Source organism: Lontra canadensis, unplaced genomic scaffold, assembly GCF_010015895.1.
Source record: "Lontra canadensis isolate GAN:19392208 unplaced genomic scaffold, GSC_riverotter_1.0 scaffold1, whole genome shotgun sequence".
Classification (NCBI taxonomy): Eukaryota; Metazoa; Chordata; class Mammalia; order Carnivora; family Mustelidae; genus Lontra; species Lontra canadensis.
This window is the reverse complement of record NW_022630995.1, coordinates 46,621,603-46,637,396: the sequence shown is the minus strand read 5'-3', so window position 1 is coordinate 46,637,396 and position 15,794 is coordinate 46,621,603. Positions and strand designations below refer to the sequence as shown.

The 15,794-nt window shown below is 37.0% G+C and overlaps 1 protein-coding gene across 5 annotated transcripts in view; it reads left to right on the top strand.

Moving 5' to 3' along the window:
• RBPJ (recombination signal binding protein for immunoglobulin kappa J region) overlaps nt 1-15,794 on the top strand; it is a 213,822-nt gene that overhangs the window by 180,211 nt on the left and 17,817 nt on the right. For all 5 annotated transcript variants that reach the window (XM_032853771.1, XM_032853803.1, XM_032853779.1 and 2 more), the window contains one exon: nt 11,055-11,150. In XM_032853771.1, coding sequence (XP_032709662.1) covers nt 11,062-11,150 — 89 coding nt within the window. In that variant the 5' untranslated portion in view covers nt 11,055-11,061. The remainder of the gene's footprint in view (nt 1-11,054; nt 11,151-15,794) is intronic.

Genomic DNA, 15,794 nt, shown 5'->3' with positions numbered 1-15,794 from the left:
AGAAAGAAATGGATAAATTTTACTTCATCCAAATTAAGAATAAAGCATTTGTACCCAGATTATGAAAAGAACTCCAAGAAGTCAATAATAAGGAAATAACCTCTTTTTTAAATGGGAAGATGATTTGAGCAGATACTCCAGACAGTGTATATATATGGCAAATAACAACTGAAGAAATGCAGAATAAGACCACAATGAAAGGGCAGGGCACCTGGCTGGCTCAGTGGGTTAAGTGTCTGCCTTTGGCTCAGGTCATGATCCCAGGGTCCTGGGATTGAGCCTCACATCGACCTCTCTGCTCAGTGGGAGCCTGCTTCTCCCTTTTTCTGCTGCTCCCCCTGCTTGTAGTCTCTCCCCCTCTCTGTCAAATAAATAACTAAATAAAGTCTTTAAAAAAAACCAAAAAATAAAACCTTAAAAGACTATGAAGAGATATGTGTTAGAACAGCTAACGCTCTTATACCCTGGTGGTGGGTATGTAAAGTAGTACAACAACTTTGGAAAATAACCTGACACTTTCTTAAAAAGTTAAGTATATTCCTACTGAATGGCCCAGCCATTCCATTTTTACATATTTAGTCAGGAAAAATGAAGACATAATGTGAATACAAAGACTTGAACACAGATGTTTATGATATTGTTGGTTACAATAGCCAAACAGGCATAATCCAAACATCCACTAGTAAGTGAGTGGATCAACAAATTGTGGCATATACTACAATGGATTTCTGTTCAGCAGTAAAAGGAATGAACTGTTGGTATATGCAACAATATAGATAAATCTTCTAATTATGGTCAGTTTTCAAAAGAAGTCAGAAAAAAATGGATATTTACTATATGATTCCACTTGTATAAAATTCTAGGAAATGGAAACTAATCTATAATGGGAAAGCCAGACCAATGGTTTCCTGGGGACAGGCAGGGGTAAGAGGAGGGATTACAAAGAGGCAGAAGAGAAACTTGGGAATGATGATTATCTTCATCTGGATTGTGGTTGATGGTTTATCCATATGCCAAAACTTATCCAACTATACACTTGAAAATGAACACGTTTTTTGTTTCAATTAAATTTCAGTAAAGTTGTAAAAGATTTTATTAGCTTTGTCCTTTAAAAATGCCTTAAAAGGAATTAGTGTATCTTCTAGGGGGAGAATTCAGTTAAGCTTTTCTTTTTAAATCTTTTTTAAGAAAAGAGAATGAACTTACAGATTGTAATCCTTTATTATCTTTTTAAAAAATTATTTTTATTTTTTAGAAAGGGAGAAAGAGGGGCAGAGGGCACAGGGAGAGGGAGAATCTTTTTTTAAAATTAATTAATTAATTTATTTGACAGACAGAGATCACAAGTAGGCAGAGTGGCAGGCAGAGAGAGAGGGGGAAGCAGGCTCCCCGCTGAGCAGAGAGCCCGATGTGGGGCTCGATCCCAGGACCCTGGTATCATTACCTGAACCGAAGGCAGAGGCTTTAACAACCCACTGAGCCACCCAGGTGCCCCAAGGAGAGGGAGAATCTTAAGCAGGCTGAATGGCCAGCACAGAGCCCAACACAGGGCTCAATCTGAGATCATGACCTGAGCTGAAATCAAGAGTCAGACGTTTAACTGACTGAGCCACCCAGGCCCCCCTTATTCTTTATTATCCAAGCTAATATAAAGCAAATTTAGTAAAACATTTTGTATCAAACAGAAAATTGGAATGTAAAATCAATGTCCAATTCTGTAATAATTTAATTTTAAGCCCAAAGTTAAAAATGAAGCAGGAAGTTTTCCCTTTTGGTAGTATAGCAAATATAGGTTTCCTCTGGTTCCTTTTAATCATATTTTCCCATTTTTCCTTTAAAGAGTTTTCTCTGTTAGGAAAACTTTAGTGTCCTTTATTCTATTAAAAATGTTTTTAGGGGCACCTGGGTGCCTCAGTTGGTTTAAGCATCTGCCTTCTGCTCAGGTCATGGTCCTAGGATCCTGGGATGGAGCCCTGAGTCAGGTTCCATGCTCAGTGGGGAGCTTGCTTTTTCCTCTCCCTCTACCCCTCCCCTGCCTCATTCTTTCTCTCTCCTGCTCTCTCTCAAATAAAAAAATTTTTAAATGTTTTTAAAGGAATTTTACATCTCTTTTAATTGTGATGTGGGTAGGTATGGAACTAATTCAGAGAGGGTCCCTTAAAAAAATAAATCTTTAGAACTCCCCTATTCTGTCCTTACCCTCATCTTTCACATCAAGCAATATTTAAAAATTATCTTTTTATTTAAAGGACAGTGTTTTGGGTAGTGCTTAGAACATAGTTCTACCTACACAAAATGTAAATTTTTGATAAGGATAATTAACCATGTACTACTCAGCATTATTATCAGTTCACTTTTTTTTCTTTTGAATATGACATTCTTTCAGAAACACATATATAGAAGCAGTTGAGTGCTAACTTACAAGGGCATCCTACTCTCTTTTAAATAATCCCCTTCATGAGGCTCACGGGTATAACTGACTGTGGATTCAAACACAAAACAGAATAACCAGACCTTATATTGATGTATAGAAACAGTTGTTCTTTTATTGTGGAGGCTTCTCATTTTGTCATTTAGAACCTGGGGTCATCAGTGAAAATACTAGTTGCAGTGCAACTAGGTGTCATTCTCCAGGAATGCTGAATAGATTACAGTGAGCGTGCCCGTGCCTTATGTGAGAGTGTCTGAGCTCTGCCATTTTGACTTGGAGTGGCCCTGTAACATGTGCTTTTAGAAAACATAGATGTTATTCAACTTAAGATGCCATTGTACCAAGAGACTTTACCGTGTTGTCAATAATCAGAAGGTTAGAGCTGGAATTTTAAACGTGCTTAAGTTAAAGACAACCTTCAAAGGCATGTACTCTTAACTTTCTTCCCCTCTGCGATACTGCAGATTGGTATCCACTAACTCATGCATTTGCTTGAATTCATATACTCTTGGGGTTTCCTTCATAAGGTTCTTTTTTTCTGAGGCCCAATCCTCCTTGCTCTCACTACAATACCTCTCTTCTCACTGTACTTAAACATACCTCCAATACTCTCCTGGTCAAACTATAGAAAAACATAGTTGCCAGGCTCTTCCTTGGCTTATTTTCGGGTTGTCTCAGAATAAGGCATAACTTAAGAGCACAGTTAAGATTTAACCTCCGTATGTGTTGTTTACTTCAACACAGGTTATATATATTTTGTGAATACTTGTGTATTAATTTTGGGATTCTTTTGTCTTTGAGTGAGCCCCTATTTTCTTCTTTGTGAATGTCTTCTTTCTTGTCCATAGCATGCAGTTTTGAGAAGCAGTTCACCAGTGCCTAATGAGAAACTCTTAAAGCAATGTATTCTCCTTGTCTGCCCTGGCTTATAGCTAAAGTCACTATTTGCTATGACTCTTTATGATCCGTCCTCTTCAGTTTGTGACAAGAGAATCATCCATTCTGTTTTATTGACTTAGCTCCGAATAATGTCTGCTTTGGTTCTTTTCCAGAAATCAGAGGTTACTTTACATTTTATATTACAGAATACAATATTCATGTTTTAATCCAGTTATGGATTTTCCTTTTACTTTTTCATAAGACAGTCATGAGTAGCAAACACCATATAAACTAAGTCAAAATGAAACAGATACAGGTTTATAGTAAAATAAAACCATAAAGTTAAATATACATTGATAGTAATGTGTGACCTTTGCAATATATAGTTTTGAGTCAGATAATTAGTTTATAAGTGGTAAATAATTCATATAAAAGTGATTGCAACTAGTATCCAACTTTACTTAGGCCAGTCATGTGTTTGTAGGGCATCTTGGGGGGAAAAGAAAATGAGCTGGAATAGGAAGGGTCCACGTGGTCCTTAGGATTTGAGGATCCAAGTTTAGATCAGCCAGGCCTAGATATCTGAGAACTAAGATGATGACCTACCTTTGAATTTCAGTACGCCCTACTGTTACATGTTATCCAAATCCTCAAGTCTGATTTTTCTCTACACGGGAAAAGCCTTAAGTAGTGTTTCCAAAATAAACTTAAATAAACAGACACTTTAAAATAATAGGACACAGAAGTATTCTATTAGTGATGATGACCCAGTCCTTAAAATGTAATAGCTTTGTCTATTTGGGAGGGGGAATAAAAACAACAAGAGTTTATGAAAGGATTTGTCTCATAGCTGTGAGACAGGACTTAAAGCAGTTTATCTCTGTATGAACTTTCATAGAATTTCATAGAATTACGTATGGATTGTTCATTTTCTTTTTATTACAGGATGGAATGGAATGAGATTTGCCAGCGTTCTCCTATGAACATGACCTATACTGTTGTTTGGCCTTGGTCACCAATAGATAACAGAAACCTAATGTAACATCCTTAATGTTTCCTTAGTATTATGAGAACAGACTGTTAGCCCTATCCCTAGATAGTCATTTTCAAAACTGGCACTTGAGGGAAAAACGAGAGATCTTGTCTGGTTTGATAGTTGGATCAGTACTATATTACAGGTACCCTCTCTTGAAGATTTGTTTAAGACTTAATATAGCCTGCAGTGAAAGAATTGGTTTTAACTTTATGTGAACAAGTTGCTCTAAAACTTCTTTGAGTAGAGCACTCTCCATTGCAAATTGTAACTGTTGTGGAGCTCGCTTTGAAAAGTGGTGATTGTGATGATGTGAAGGACTACCTGGGGAATCTGACAGAAATGGGGCAGCTCCATGAGTGGGGGTTGGGGCCTGGGGGCTGGAGGCATGAGTCTGGTCACCTCCTGGCCACAGTCCAGAGGAGAGGTGAGAGGAGTCCAGTTGAGGATTCCAGGCTATCAAGTATCTCCAAGTCCAGTTTCAAGGAAGAGTTTTTTAAAATAATTGTATTAAATGTCAACCATGTGATATACTTAATTGGTTAAACAAATCAGAATGTCATTATTCATTCTGTTTTACAACTTTTCTTTTAAAATTATCTTTTTGTTTTTATTGCCTATGCAGGGGTCAGCAAATGCTTTCTGTAAAGAGCCAGGTAGTGCATGTATTTTAGGATCTGAGGTCCATATGATATTAGTCTCCTTTTCTTTTTCACAATCCTTTAAAAATATAAAAGGCATTTTTAGTTCCTAGGGATTATGGAAACAGGCTGCTGGCATGGTTTTCTAAACCTTGGTCTATAGTAGTGTTTCCCAAAGTGTGCTTTTCAGCTCTCTAAAATGTTTGTGGTTCTTGTATTAAGGGGTTTCTTTTCTATAAGGTAGTTCATGTTGGAACTTCTATTATTTGGATTTTAGAAGTGACAGATATCTAATTTGAGAAATATGGGGACTGAGCCTGTTGGTAAGATGACTAGATTTCCCTACCTTGTGGGTCACTTCCCTCCTAGAGTAGTTGGGGCTGTAGCTGTGATTGCTCCCAATTCATATGTCCATCCCACCAACACGCACACACAGACACACACAGTGTAAATTACATATTAGTCCCTTGGCGCAAACATGGAGGTCAATGAGTGTAGAGTAAGAGGCTTTTATAGAAGAATGGGAATTAGCACCATAAGGACATTTTTTAAAAATGAATTTTGTTTGCAGTATAAAAAGTTTCAAATTTGGGGCACCTGGGTGGCTCAGTGGGTTAAGTTTCTGCCTTGGGCTCAGGTCATGATCGCAGGGTCCTGGGATCGAGCCCCACATCGTACTCTCTGCTCAGCAGGGATTCTGCTTCCTCCTCTCTCTCTGCCTGCCTCTCTGCCTACTTGTGTTCTCTCTCTCTGTCCAAAAAAAACCAAAAACAAAAACAAAACACAACTTTATAAAAAAAAAAAGTTTCAAATTTATAAAGGAAAACACAACCAAAAAGGGACAAATACAATGACAAGCAGTTTGAACATACTAACCTAGCATGGCACTTGCCATGATTTCATGTTAGTAAAGATAGTGATAAAAACAAAATTTTCAGCTTTTCTAAACATGAAGCTTCTGTGTTTTGAGTAAGCAGACTCTTTGAAAAGTAGTTCTACCCAGTGTTCTTCAAATAATTTTTAATTGGTTTTTATTCAGAATGAATATTTTGTGTTCTAAGGAATCATTAAATGAAATTAACAAAGAATATACTTCAAACTCATTAGAATAGTGACTCTTCCAAGAAATTATGAGTTTTAACTTTGTCATTCTTTTTAACAATTCAGTAATACAGTAATAGTAATTTTATTAGTAAGATTCTTCCAATACCTAGACTATGTTTTCCAATGATAAAATTTCCCTTATTCTTTTTTAAAAAGACAGCAGATGATTTTGCCATTTTATTGGAATACTTTTGACTTTCTCTAAACAAGTGGTTTTCAACCCAGGTGACCTCCCCTTTGCAGCCCCCTCACATTTGCCAGTATCTGGAGACAGTTTTGGTTTTCATAGTTTGAGGAAGGGTGCTGCTGGCTTCAGATGGGTAGAAGCTAGAAATGTTGCTGAACTCCTTCCGGTGCATAGAAGAGTCTCCTTGTAGCAAAGGATTGTTTTGCCCAGGTTGTCAGCAGTGCTGAAACCGCAATCCCCTCCTGTCGGTGAAACCCTACTCTGTTTGGATGAAAGGCACATGGACTGGACTGGCATTCTGTGGGCCTTATTATTTAATTGTGTTTCTTTGGAATATGTCGGCTTTGTTTGTTATGACTCCTTAAGAATGCTGGATGAAAGGATCAAGCTTTAATTACCAGAAAAATGGGTTTGATATTCTATTAAGGAAGCAGAGGGCTTTTTTTCCTTGCTGAAAGAAGCTATTTGGCAAATTAGTCACAAGACATCTATTATTAATGGTTATCTGAAGGTTCTTGTTGCTTTTTCAAGAATTCATGTTATAAATATGAAGGGAGAAGATTAAAACTGGAACTGTCATCTTTCACTCACATAAACAACTTGAGATCCTGAAATCTTTTGTCAACAATCGTAATTATACACAGCTACTTCCAGTATGAGCAACTAGCATGATGGCCAGTGCTGGGATATAGGTTCTCTGTAAATCTTTAATGGGGAAAAGATGGGTAAATGTAAGGTTTCCCTGTCATGTCCACAGACAGGGTGCTTTGTAGGTCAGGTGACTTGCCTGATCATTTACTTCCAGGCCCTTTTCAAGTTTGCTCTCAAACTTCAGTGGAAGTGCTGCCACGCCTTGCCCTCCTACTCCTTCCCCTCTTCTCAGAGGATAATAGTAGTAATAGAAGAGTTTACTGACACTTGATATAAGTTAGTCAGGCTAATAACTTAGTTTAAATATATATGTACACATCTATTTTACAGGCAAGGAAACTCAGGCTTGGTAAAGGACAAGATTTAAGACTCAGACTTTTGTGCGTGTATGTTTCACAGCAAAGCTGTGCTTTCAACTGTTGCAAAGTATCCGACAGTATAATTTTGTCCTTGAGAATTGGACTACCTAAGTTTGAATTCTGGGTATTTAACTTCTCTCCCAGTTCTAAAATATGCCTAATAGTGTGTCTTAGAGAATTTGTGTTCTGTTCGGAAAGACAAACATGCCAAGTAATTGCTGAATGATATAATAGAAATTATAGATTTAAATAGATTATAGTGGAGTGAAATATACTTAAAATTTCTACTTAAAATTTTTCTTTCCAAGTACATAGCAACTTCTCAAGTTTCTATGCCAAGAACTGGACTTCTCCTCCAGTTTTGTCAAGATACTGGCCTTCTGACTTTGATCTTGGTTTCTTCTCCATGCTGAACTCTATGATTAGTTACTGACAACACCTCAAATACTTTATCATCATTATCCTTTCCAGGCTGTACCTCTTATCCAGTACTCAGCAGTTTTGAGAATATGCTGTCTGTATTCCCAGCTTTGGATGCTGGTGGGAATTGGCACCATCATTTATGGATTCCACCACGGCCGTCCTTTGATGCTGATCTTCTGTCATTTTACTTGTCCATAGTTGGCTGCTTTGTGCCATTTCTTTGAGGGTGTTGCCAGATAATTATGGCTCTCTTCTTACCATTAAGATGTTACGGTGACTTTTCGTTTTACAAATTAAGGCTTCCTGTTAGCTGGCATCTGTTAGACTTCTTGCTAAAAATAAAGTAACCTCGACCTCTGCAGCATCTTACCTTTTGATTCTTACCCTCTTTCAAGGTTGTCCCCTTCCATAGCATTTCTACCCTTTACTGGTTCTTCACTGTTTCCTTTTATACATTTTCTTCTTGACTCTCCTGTCGCTGTACTTTCTTTCTGGGAGATTGTATTCACTGTGGTGGCTTCATGTGTGAACTACATACCAGCAGTCCCCACTCTTGCTCCCCAGATTTGTCTCGGGAACTACAGATGGGAATTTCCAACACCCTATTGAACACTTAGAGCCAGGGACACTTCAGAATTCCCATTTATCAAACAGAATCTGTTAATCTATACCCACTTCTCCCAGAACAAAAGATACAGTTAGCAAGTCTTTTCCATCTTCCCTCCTACTATCTTCTATTACCTCCTTTTCAGTGTGTCAGCCTTTTTTTCAAGTTTGTTTTGTCTCAGTGCTTTCTAATCCTTTCTCTATTCCACCACTAAAAGGGAAATTAATTGAATGTTTTAAAAACCTAAAGATCTCTCATTGCTTTTTTGTCTAGATTGAAAATCCAGATTCTTTAGCGCTGTGTTTTTCTAGAAGGAGGTTTGGATAAAATTAAATGATGATCTTTTCCCAATTCTCAAAGAGAAGGATTTTATTTATTTATTTATTTACATTTAATTCCGCCCCCCCCCAGGTCTCTTAAAAATTTTACCACTTTTATTATCATCTATCACAGAGTGATATTTGAATTAACTTAAACTTTTGGAATTAGTATGTAAGTTTACAAATGTCACATTTTCAAGGGGTTTGATAAGGCTTTCACACCTGGCCTCTACCCACTGTGTCCCCTTTCCTCACTGGCATGGCACACTTTTGAATTTTAAAGAATTGTTTCAGTTCCCAACTGCCATGAACTGCAACACACTGGGCAAGACATTCACAGTGGTTTTAAGAATCTTCTTACCTTTCTGGTTTATGAGGATTAAATGAAGCAGTGCACATCAGATGCTTAGTTCTGGCAGGTAGTAAATATTCAAGAAGTATTGGCTGCTGTTTTGTTGTTGCGTCTACCTTATTCCTCAGCATAAATCTCCATGTACTGGAATGTGCAGGGTCTCTGGTGTTTTTATATGTACCACTCCCAGATACTGGAATCCCTTCTTCTTTCCTCTTCCCACTTCCTGTGTCTGCTCCTCTTCCTTTTGAATTTAACTCTCAAGAAATTTTTCCTAACGTATATAGTTAACCCTTGCACAACAACATGGGTTTGAACTGCATGGTTCCACTTAATATGTGGATTTTTTTTCCAATAAATGGAGTACAGTACAGGATTTTCCTTGTGATTTTAATAACATTTTCTTTTCTCTAGTTTACTGTATTATAATAATCCAGTATATAATACATATACAAAATATGTGCTAATCGACTATGGTATTGGGAAGGCTTCTAGTCCAAAGTAGGCTCTTAATAGTTAAGTTTGGGGGAAGTCAAAAATTACATGCACATTTCTGACTGTGCAGGATGCTGGCTCTCCCACCTTTCACATCATTCAAAAGTTAACTGTAGTTCTTTGTCACCCTTCCCCTCCTTGACACAAATAGTCCCTTAGTGGTGCTTTTTGTTCCTACGACTGAGTCATGTATTTTATTACAATTTGTTTTCCAAGCTCTTGTCTTCACTGGACTTTTAAGCTCCTTGTCAGCAGTAGGGATTAATTCTCAAGCTATTGGATCTCAGTGTTACTTGCCCTGCCTCACAGCCAGCAGGTTTTCAGTAAGTAACCGCACATGCTGCCATCTAGATTATCTCATTTAATCCCCACAACCACTCTGTGTTGGGTCTGCTTATTATTTGACTTGGGTGAGGTGAAATGATTTGTCCCAAGCCACTTTCTACATGCTAGAAGTCTGGAACTCCCTACATTTAATAATGTAGTTACTGCATAGCTGTCCTCCTAATACATTTGTCTTATATTTACAGTATAAATAAAACAGCATTTAATGCATTAAAAATGCTTGTTGATTGTTTTTGCTTTAATTTCATAATGCGTAAAACATCTAAAGAATTGGAACTCTGCAGATTCAGAATTGTTTGATCTGTGTAGACCTTGTATACTCTTGTATTGCTTAGCAAAATAATTGAGAGAATAAATATATTTCAGACAGTGGAGTTTTTATGCAGCTTATGCATAATAGGCAGTTTGTATTTCAAAGAATTAACATTATTTTTTCCCAAAATTTAGTTTTTCACTCATTTGAATTAACCTTCATTAAATTTTGTTATGTCTTTGGTAACATCCTCCAGGGTAATTGTGTGTTTGTGTACACATGATAACCTTTTCATAGTCTTCATATAAGGCTGTTAATTTTCAGAACATATAATAATAGTACATGTAATAAGTTTGGGTGACCTAATGATTTGTTATGGCCTTGTATTCATTGCAAAGTACTGATCCTAGTAGGTGGGGAGATGGCACTGGTGATGGTGGGAATTAGATTATTAAATATAAAAGTGTTGCATGTCATTTTACAGACAGTTGAAAGTAAAGTAAGCAATGTATATAATGATTCTAGTTATTCTTTAGAAGTTGTAATTGTGATTTAATTCAGTTATATCATAAATTCCAGGAATGAGGGACAGTTTCCACTACTACTACTACTACTACTACTACTACTACTACTACTACTACTTCTTCTTCTTCTTCTTCTTCTTCTTCTTCTTCTTCTTCTTCTTCTTCTTCTTCTTTTTCTTCTTTCTTCTTTCTTCTTCTTCTTCTTCTTCTTCTTCTTCTCTTCTTTTTGACAGTTTCTTCTTTTAAAGGATAAAATATGGAGTTGAAGATGAACAGTATTTATGGTCCCATTGTATAATATTCTTTAAATTTAGTTACTGGATTTGTTCTGCTTGTTTTCATTTTTATATTTGCTTACTTAAAAATATATTTAATCATTCTTTTCATCACAGAGCATAGTAATATTCTAAATCTTACCCCTGTAATAGTAATATTTATATTTTATTTTAGGGAAGCTATGCGAAATTACTTAAAAGAGCGAGGGGATCAAACAGTACTTATTCTTCATGCAAAAGTTGCACAGAAGTCATATGGAAATGAAAAAAGGTAAGATTATTGTTTTTCTAATGGGTAGTTAATTGTAGCTATCACATGATTTTGCAAGTGATGTATTAATATACAAGTTAAAGGGTGGTTTCTTTTATTGGGTTGGTTTCCAAGTACAAAGTGAAAAATAGGGGCTTTGTCTCTATTGAAGGGGAGAAACAAAGTGAACTGTGGCATATTTAGTAAAGATCATCTGGCTAGATCTCTGATGTCATGAAAGGAAATAATCCATAGTTTGCTGGGATGGGAGGCGGCCTACATGATATTCCCTTAAGTATTTCTGTGGTGCATTAGCTCATTCAAAAAATAGCTCTCCTTTTGGTGGAAAATGTAGTTTTATAAACATGTGACCCTCCCCCAAAGTACTTTTGAAAAGGAGAAGGCTAAAATAAATACCTGAATTGAACCATGGAGTGATTATAAAGTGACTATAAAGCTCTCCACTTTGACCCTGTGCTTACTCAGGTTAAGAAAAATGGCAACACTGAGTTGGTACTCAGTCTGTCCTCACACACTACAGAACTAACCTGGAAGTTGGATTCACAGAATTAAAGTATAACAAAGTGATCTTCATATTTAGTATTTGCTGCAGTATCTTATGAATTTCAGCATTTGGGGTATATAATTATGGACTTTAGCTATTTGTTTTTTCATTTGGTTGCTGGAATTTTCTTGTCTTTGAGACTTCTTTGAGACTGCATTAACTATTTCGTGGACGAAGGCTGCTTGCAGGGGAAGATGAAAGATTTTTTTGGATTGTGCAGAAAGTCCCCAAACTGAAGTGTGAGAAGGAATGAAAATTCAGGCTTGAGTGCTGGGTTGAAAGAGATGACTGGTATTTTAGAGTTTATGAGATAAAGGAAAACTTAACATAATGCATAAGAGGAGCGAAATATAACTGCGATTAATATCTATGCTAGAAGAAAGTTGAGAGGTCTCTTTCTTAAAGTCCTCTCAATCCAAGCTGAGATGCATGGTGAAGCTGTTTAATTAATAACTTTATCCTCAAATAGGATGAGCAAATGCAAGCAAGATTTAGGACTCATTCTGCCAAAGTGTTTGTTCTTATTCCTATTGAAGCTCACTAAACTTCTGATTATTTTATCTTCATTTATTAACAAAACTTAGCAATCTGATTTAGAATTAAATATGGGAAGAGGTTGGTATCTACAGTTTGGGACAGAGTCAAGTCAAGATAGTGGCTCCTTTTTTTTTATGAAGTCGATACTGGATATTCTTTTTTTATTGTTTTAATAATGAAACTGAATGTGTGTACATGTGTAGAGCAGATTGTTGGAGAAACAGAACAAGTAAACACCCTCAGTATTTGATGAGTCCAGTAGGCCAGCCTTGCACCTCATAATAAACCGGAAGAAGAAACACTTGCCTTTTATTCAGTTCCTGACTTGGACCAGACTGGAAATGCCTTACAGATATTTTAAAATTTTAATCCTCAGAATAGTCTTGTAAAGTCAGCATGTTACAATCCTCATTCTGTTACTGAGGAAACTAAAGATCAGAAACTTTAAATATCCCCAGGTTCCTCTTAGTTTAGGAGTCGGTGGAGCCAGGATTAGAACTGCTGGGACTGTAACTCCAAATTTCATATTCTTTTTATTGCCCAAATTTTCATAGCTTTTCATTGTGTATCTGAGTGTTGGTCACACAGAGTAAGGCTTGAAGATGGAGGAGGTAAAGATGCCTTGAAAACACAAAGTTTGGGGCACCTGGGTGGCTCAGTGGGTTAAGCCTCTTTCTTCGGCTCGGGTCATGGTTTCAGGGTCCTGGGATCAAGCCCCCGTAGCAGGCTCTCTGCTCAGCAGGGAGCCTGCTTCCCCTCTCTCTCTGCCTGCTTCTCTGCCTACTATGTGATCTCTCTCTCAAATAAATAAAAAAATCTTAAAAAAAAAAAAAAAACCCACAAAGTTTGTGAACTTTGCCTTAGGTCATGAAGCTGATGGTAAAGCATCAGCTGAGTGAGCCTGGGCTGCATCTGATGGAAATGGGAGTAGATGTGTGTTTACTGCAGCGATGGTGTTCTTGCTCTGGGATTTTGAAGATGCATTTTGGTACAACTGGATTCATTCATTCATTCATTTTTTTCTTTATTTTGGTTAGCAAATTAGGTGCCAGGTACTGTGCAAAAGGATCTTTCCTGGGAATTTGGGAAGTTGTTATGTCATTTAATACTGGATAACTGAGGCCCTGTGGGGAAAGCACAAAAGAACAACTACTTAAACAGTTATGCCTAAGTCCAAATAAGGTTCCTGCTTGTTATTTACTATTGAAAATAAATGAGGGACACCTGGGTGGCTCAGTTGGTTAAGCCAATGCCTTCAGCTCAGGTCATGATCCTAGGGGTCTTGGGATTTAGCTCCATATCAGGCTCCCTGCTCAGCGGAGAGTCTCCTTCTCCCTCTCCCTCTCCATCTGCCTGCCAGTCAGCCTACATGTTCTCTCTCTCTCTCTCTGTCAAATAAATAAAATCTTTAAAAAAGAAAAGAAAAGAAGTGAGTACAAAGCTGTAGTGGCTCTTCAAGTAGGTGATTTAAAGGTTACCCTTCGTTGTGATTGCCTTCTTTTTCAGTTCCTCTTTATTTGGGTATGGTCTGGCCTGTCTAAAACAGGAGATAAAGGAGATGCTAAGCTTCTAGCTTCCAAAGACTGAAGACATAATAATGAAAAGGCCAGAGTAACTATTTTCCTTTATTTTTTATGTTTGTATTATTAAATTATTAAATGAAATTTTTTATTAAATTATTAAAATTTCAGAGTAGACATGGATTCATTTTACATACAAAGATGGAAACCTATTAGAATTACTTGGTTTTTAAAAAGGATTAGCAGTAAGGGACTGCTCATGAGGTTCCAGTCTCCTGGATGAAGTCTGTCCCTTTACTCACTGGTGGCGTACATGGTGGAAAGAGTAAGATCTGCCGCCTTTCTTGTTGATCCAGATTCAGGCCTTTCTGAAAAGCTACTAAGGCATTAAGCACAAGGTAACCTGGGGACATCACCACAGTCTTCTTGGCATATAAAATAACTCCAGAGAATGATGCTAGAAATACTAGGTCAGAAAAATTTATCCTCAAATTTTAAATTGTCCTTGATATTAACTTTGCTGCCTAATAACGAATCTTTATTTTTTTTATCCCACTGATGTTAGTGATTAGTTTTACTTTTTCATTAAAGAAGGTTATTCTAGGTTTAAAAAAATGGACTTTTAAAAAGATGGTTTTGTCTAGAGGAAAATTTTCATTAAAGGTGGGGAAACTACAGTTGACGTATTAGTGTTCAACTTTGTGTCAGCGGAAGTCTTTAAGCAGTAATGGAGGTGGTAGAGATACTGTTGAGGCGACAGTAAAACCGTGTAGACAATGAGGTGATGCTCCTCAAGTCATACTGAGAATGCGTGTTAATTGAGGTAACTTTGGTGTGCAAAAAAGTTTCTATTTTGGTGCTTTTGGATTGAATAATTATCAAAGGATAATGATTCTGCAAAGGTCAGATAACGTAAATGATGTTTGGATTTTGTCTAACCTAACCTATTTTGTGTATTGAGCTGACTAAAAAGGCTTCTTTGAGTCTGTAAGGTATTTTCCAGACCTCATCTCAGGGTTTGAGGAAAAAGTTCTTGAATCATTCTTTTGAAAATAAAGACTGATTGTTTAAACTAGGAAATGAATAACATTGTAAATGTGTGCATATTGCCACCAAGTGGCAGAAGGACAGCATTGTTTGTCATAGTTGCTAGTTAAGAGCCATAGGAAATACTAGAAAATCAAGGCACATTGTTTCATAGTGTAATCTTTTATAGCAGCTGCTAAACTCTGCAAGCTGGCCACTTGCTAGTCAAATTTTTCACTGTGTGTTTGGTATGTATTGACCAGTTGCCCAAATTCAAAAAATCATTGATCGCACACGGCATTATAAGGTGTATTTTTTCTTCTGTTAATTAGGTGGCCTTTTTTTTAATCCTCACTCCCTTTAATTTCTTTTCTTTTGTCTGTGTTCTTTTGTAGTGTTTATGCTTATCTTCTATTTGATGATTACTGAGGTCTAGAAATACAAACCTGACTCATTAGCTGTTTCCTAAGGGGTGGCAATATTGGGATGTTTAAAATATAATTTCATCAACACATTATATAGAAATAGTCTCTTTAGATTGTATTGGATTTGTTGTTTTCTTATATCATGACTTCTTTGAATTATAGAGTTGATTAAAAAAACAAGGCTAGTTTAGAGGCATTTGTGAAGAGTCTTCTTTTTTTCTTATTTATTACTTGATTGGAAAGCACTTTCAATATAGAATCTTTTTTTTTTTTAAAGATTTTATTTATTTATTAGTCAGAGAGAGAGAGGGAGAGCGAGCACAGGCAGACAGAGTGGCAGGCAGAGGCAGAGAGAGAAGCAGGCTCCCTGCTGAGCAAGGAGCCCGATGTGGGACTCGATCCCAGGACGCTGGGATCATGACCCGAGGCGAAGGCAGACGCTTAACCAACTGAGCCACCTAGGCGTCCCTCAATATAGAATCTTGGTCCGAGTTTTAAGTGATAAATAGCTTGTCATCCTAATTTTATACCTTGTTTATGCCATTTTATCACAGTACTCTTGAGAAAACCAGCACTACCCAATCTTGTACAG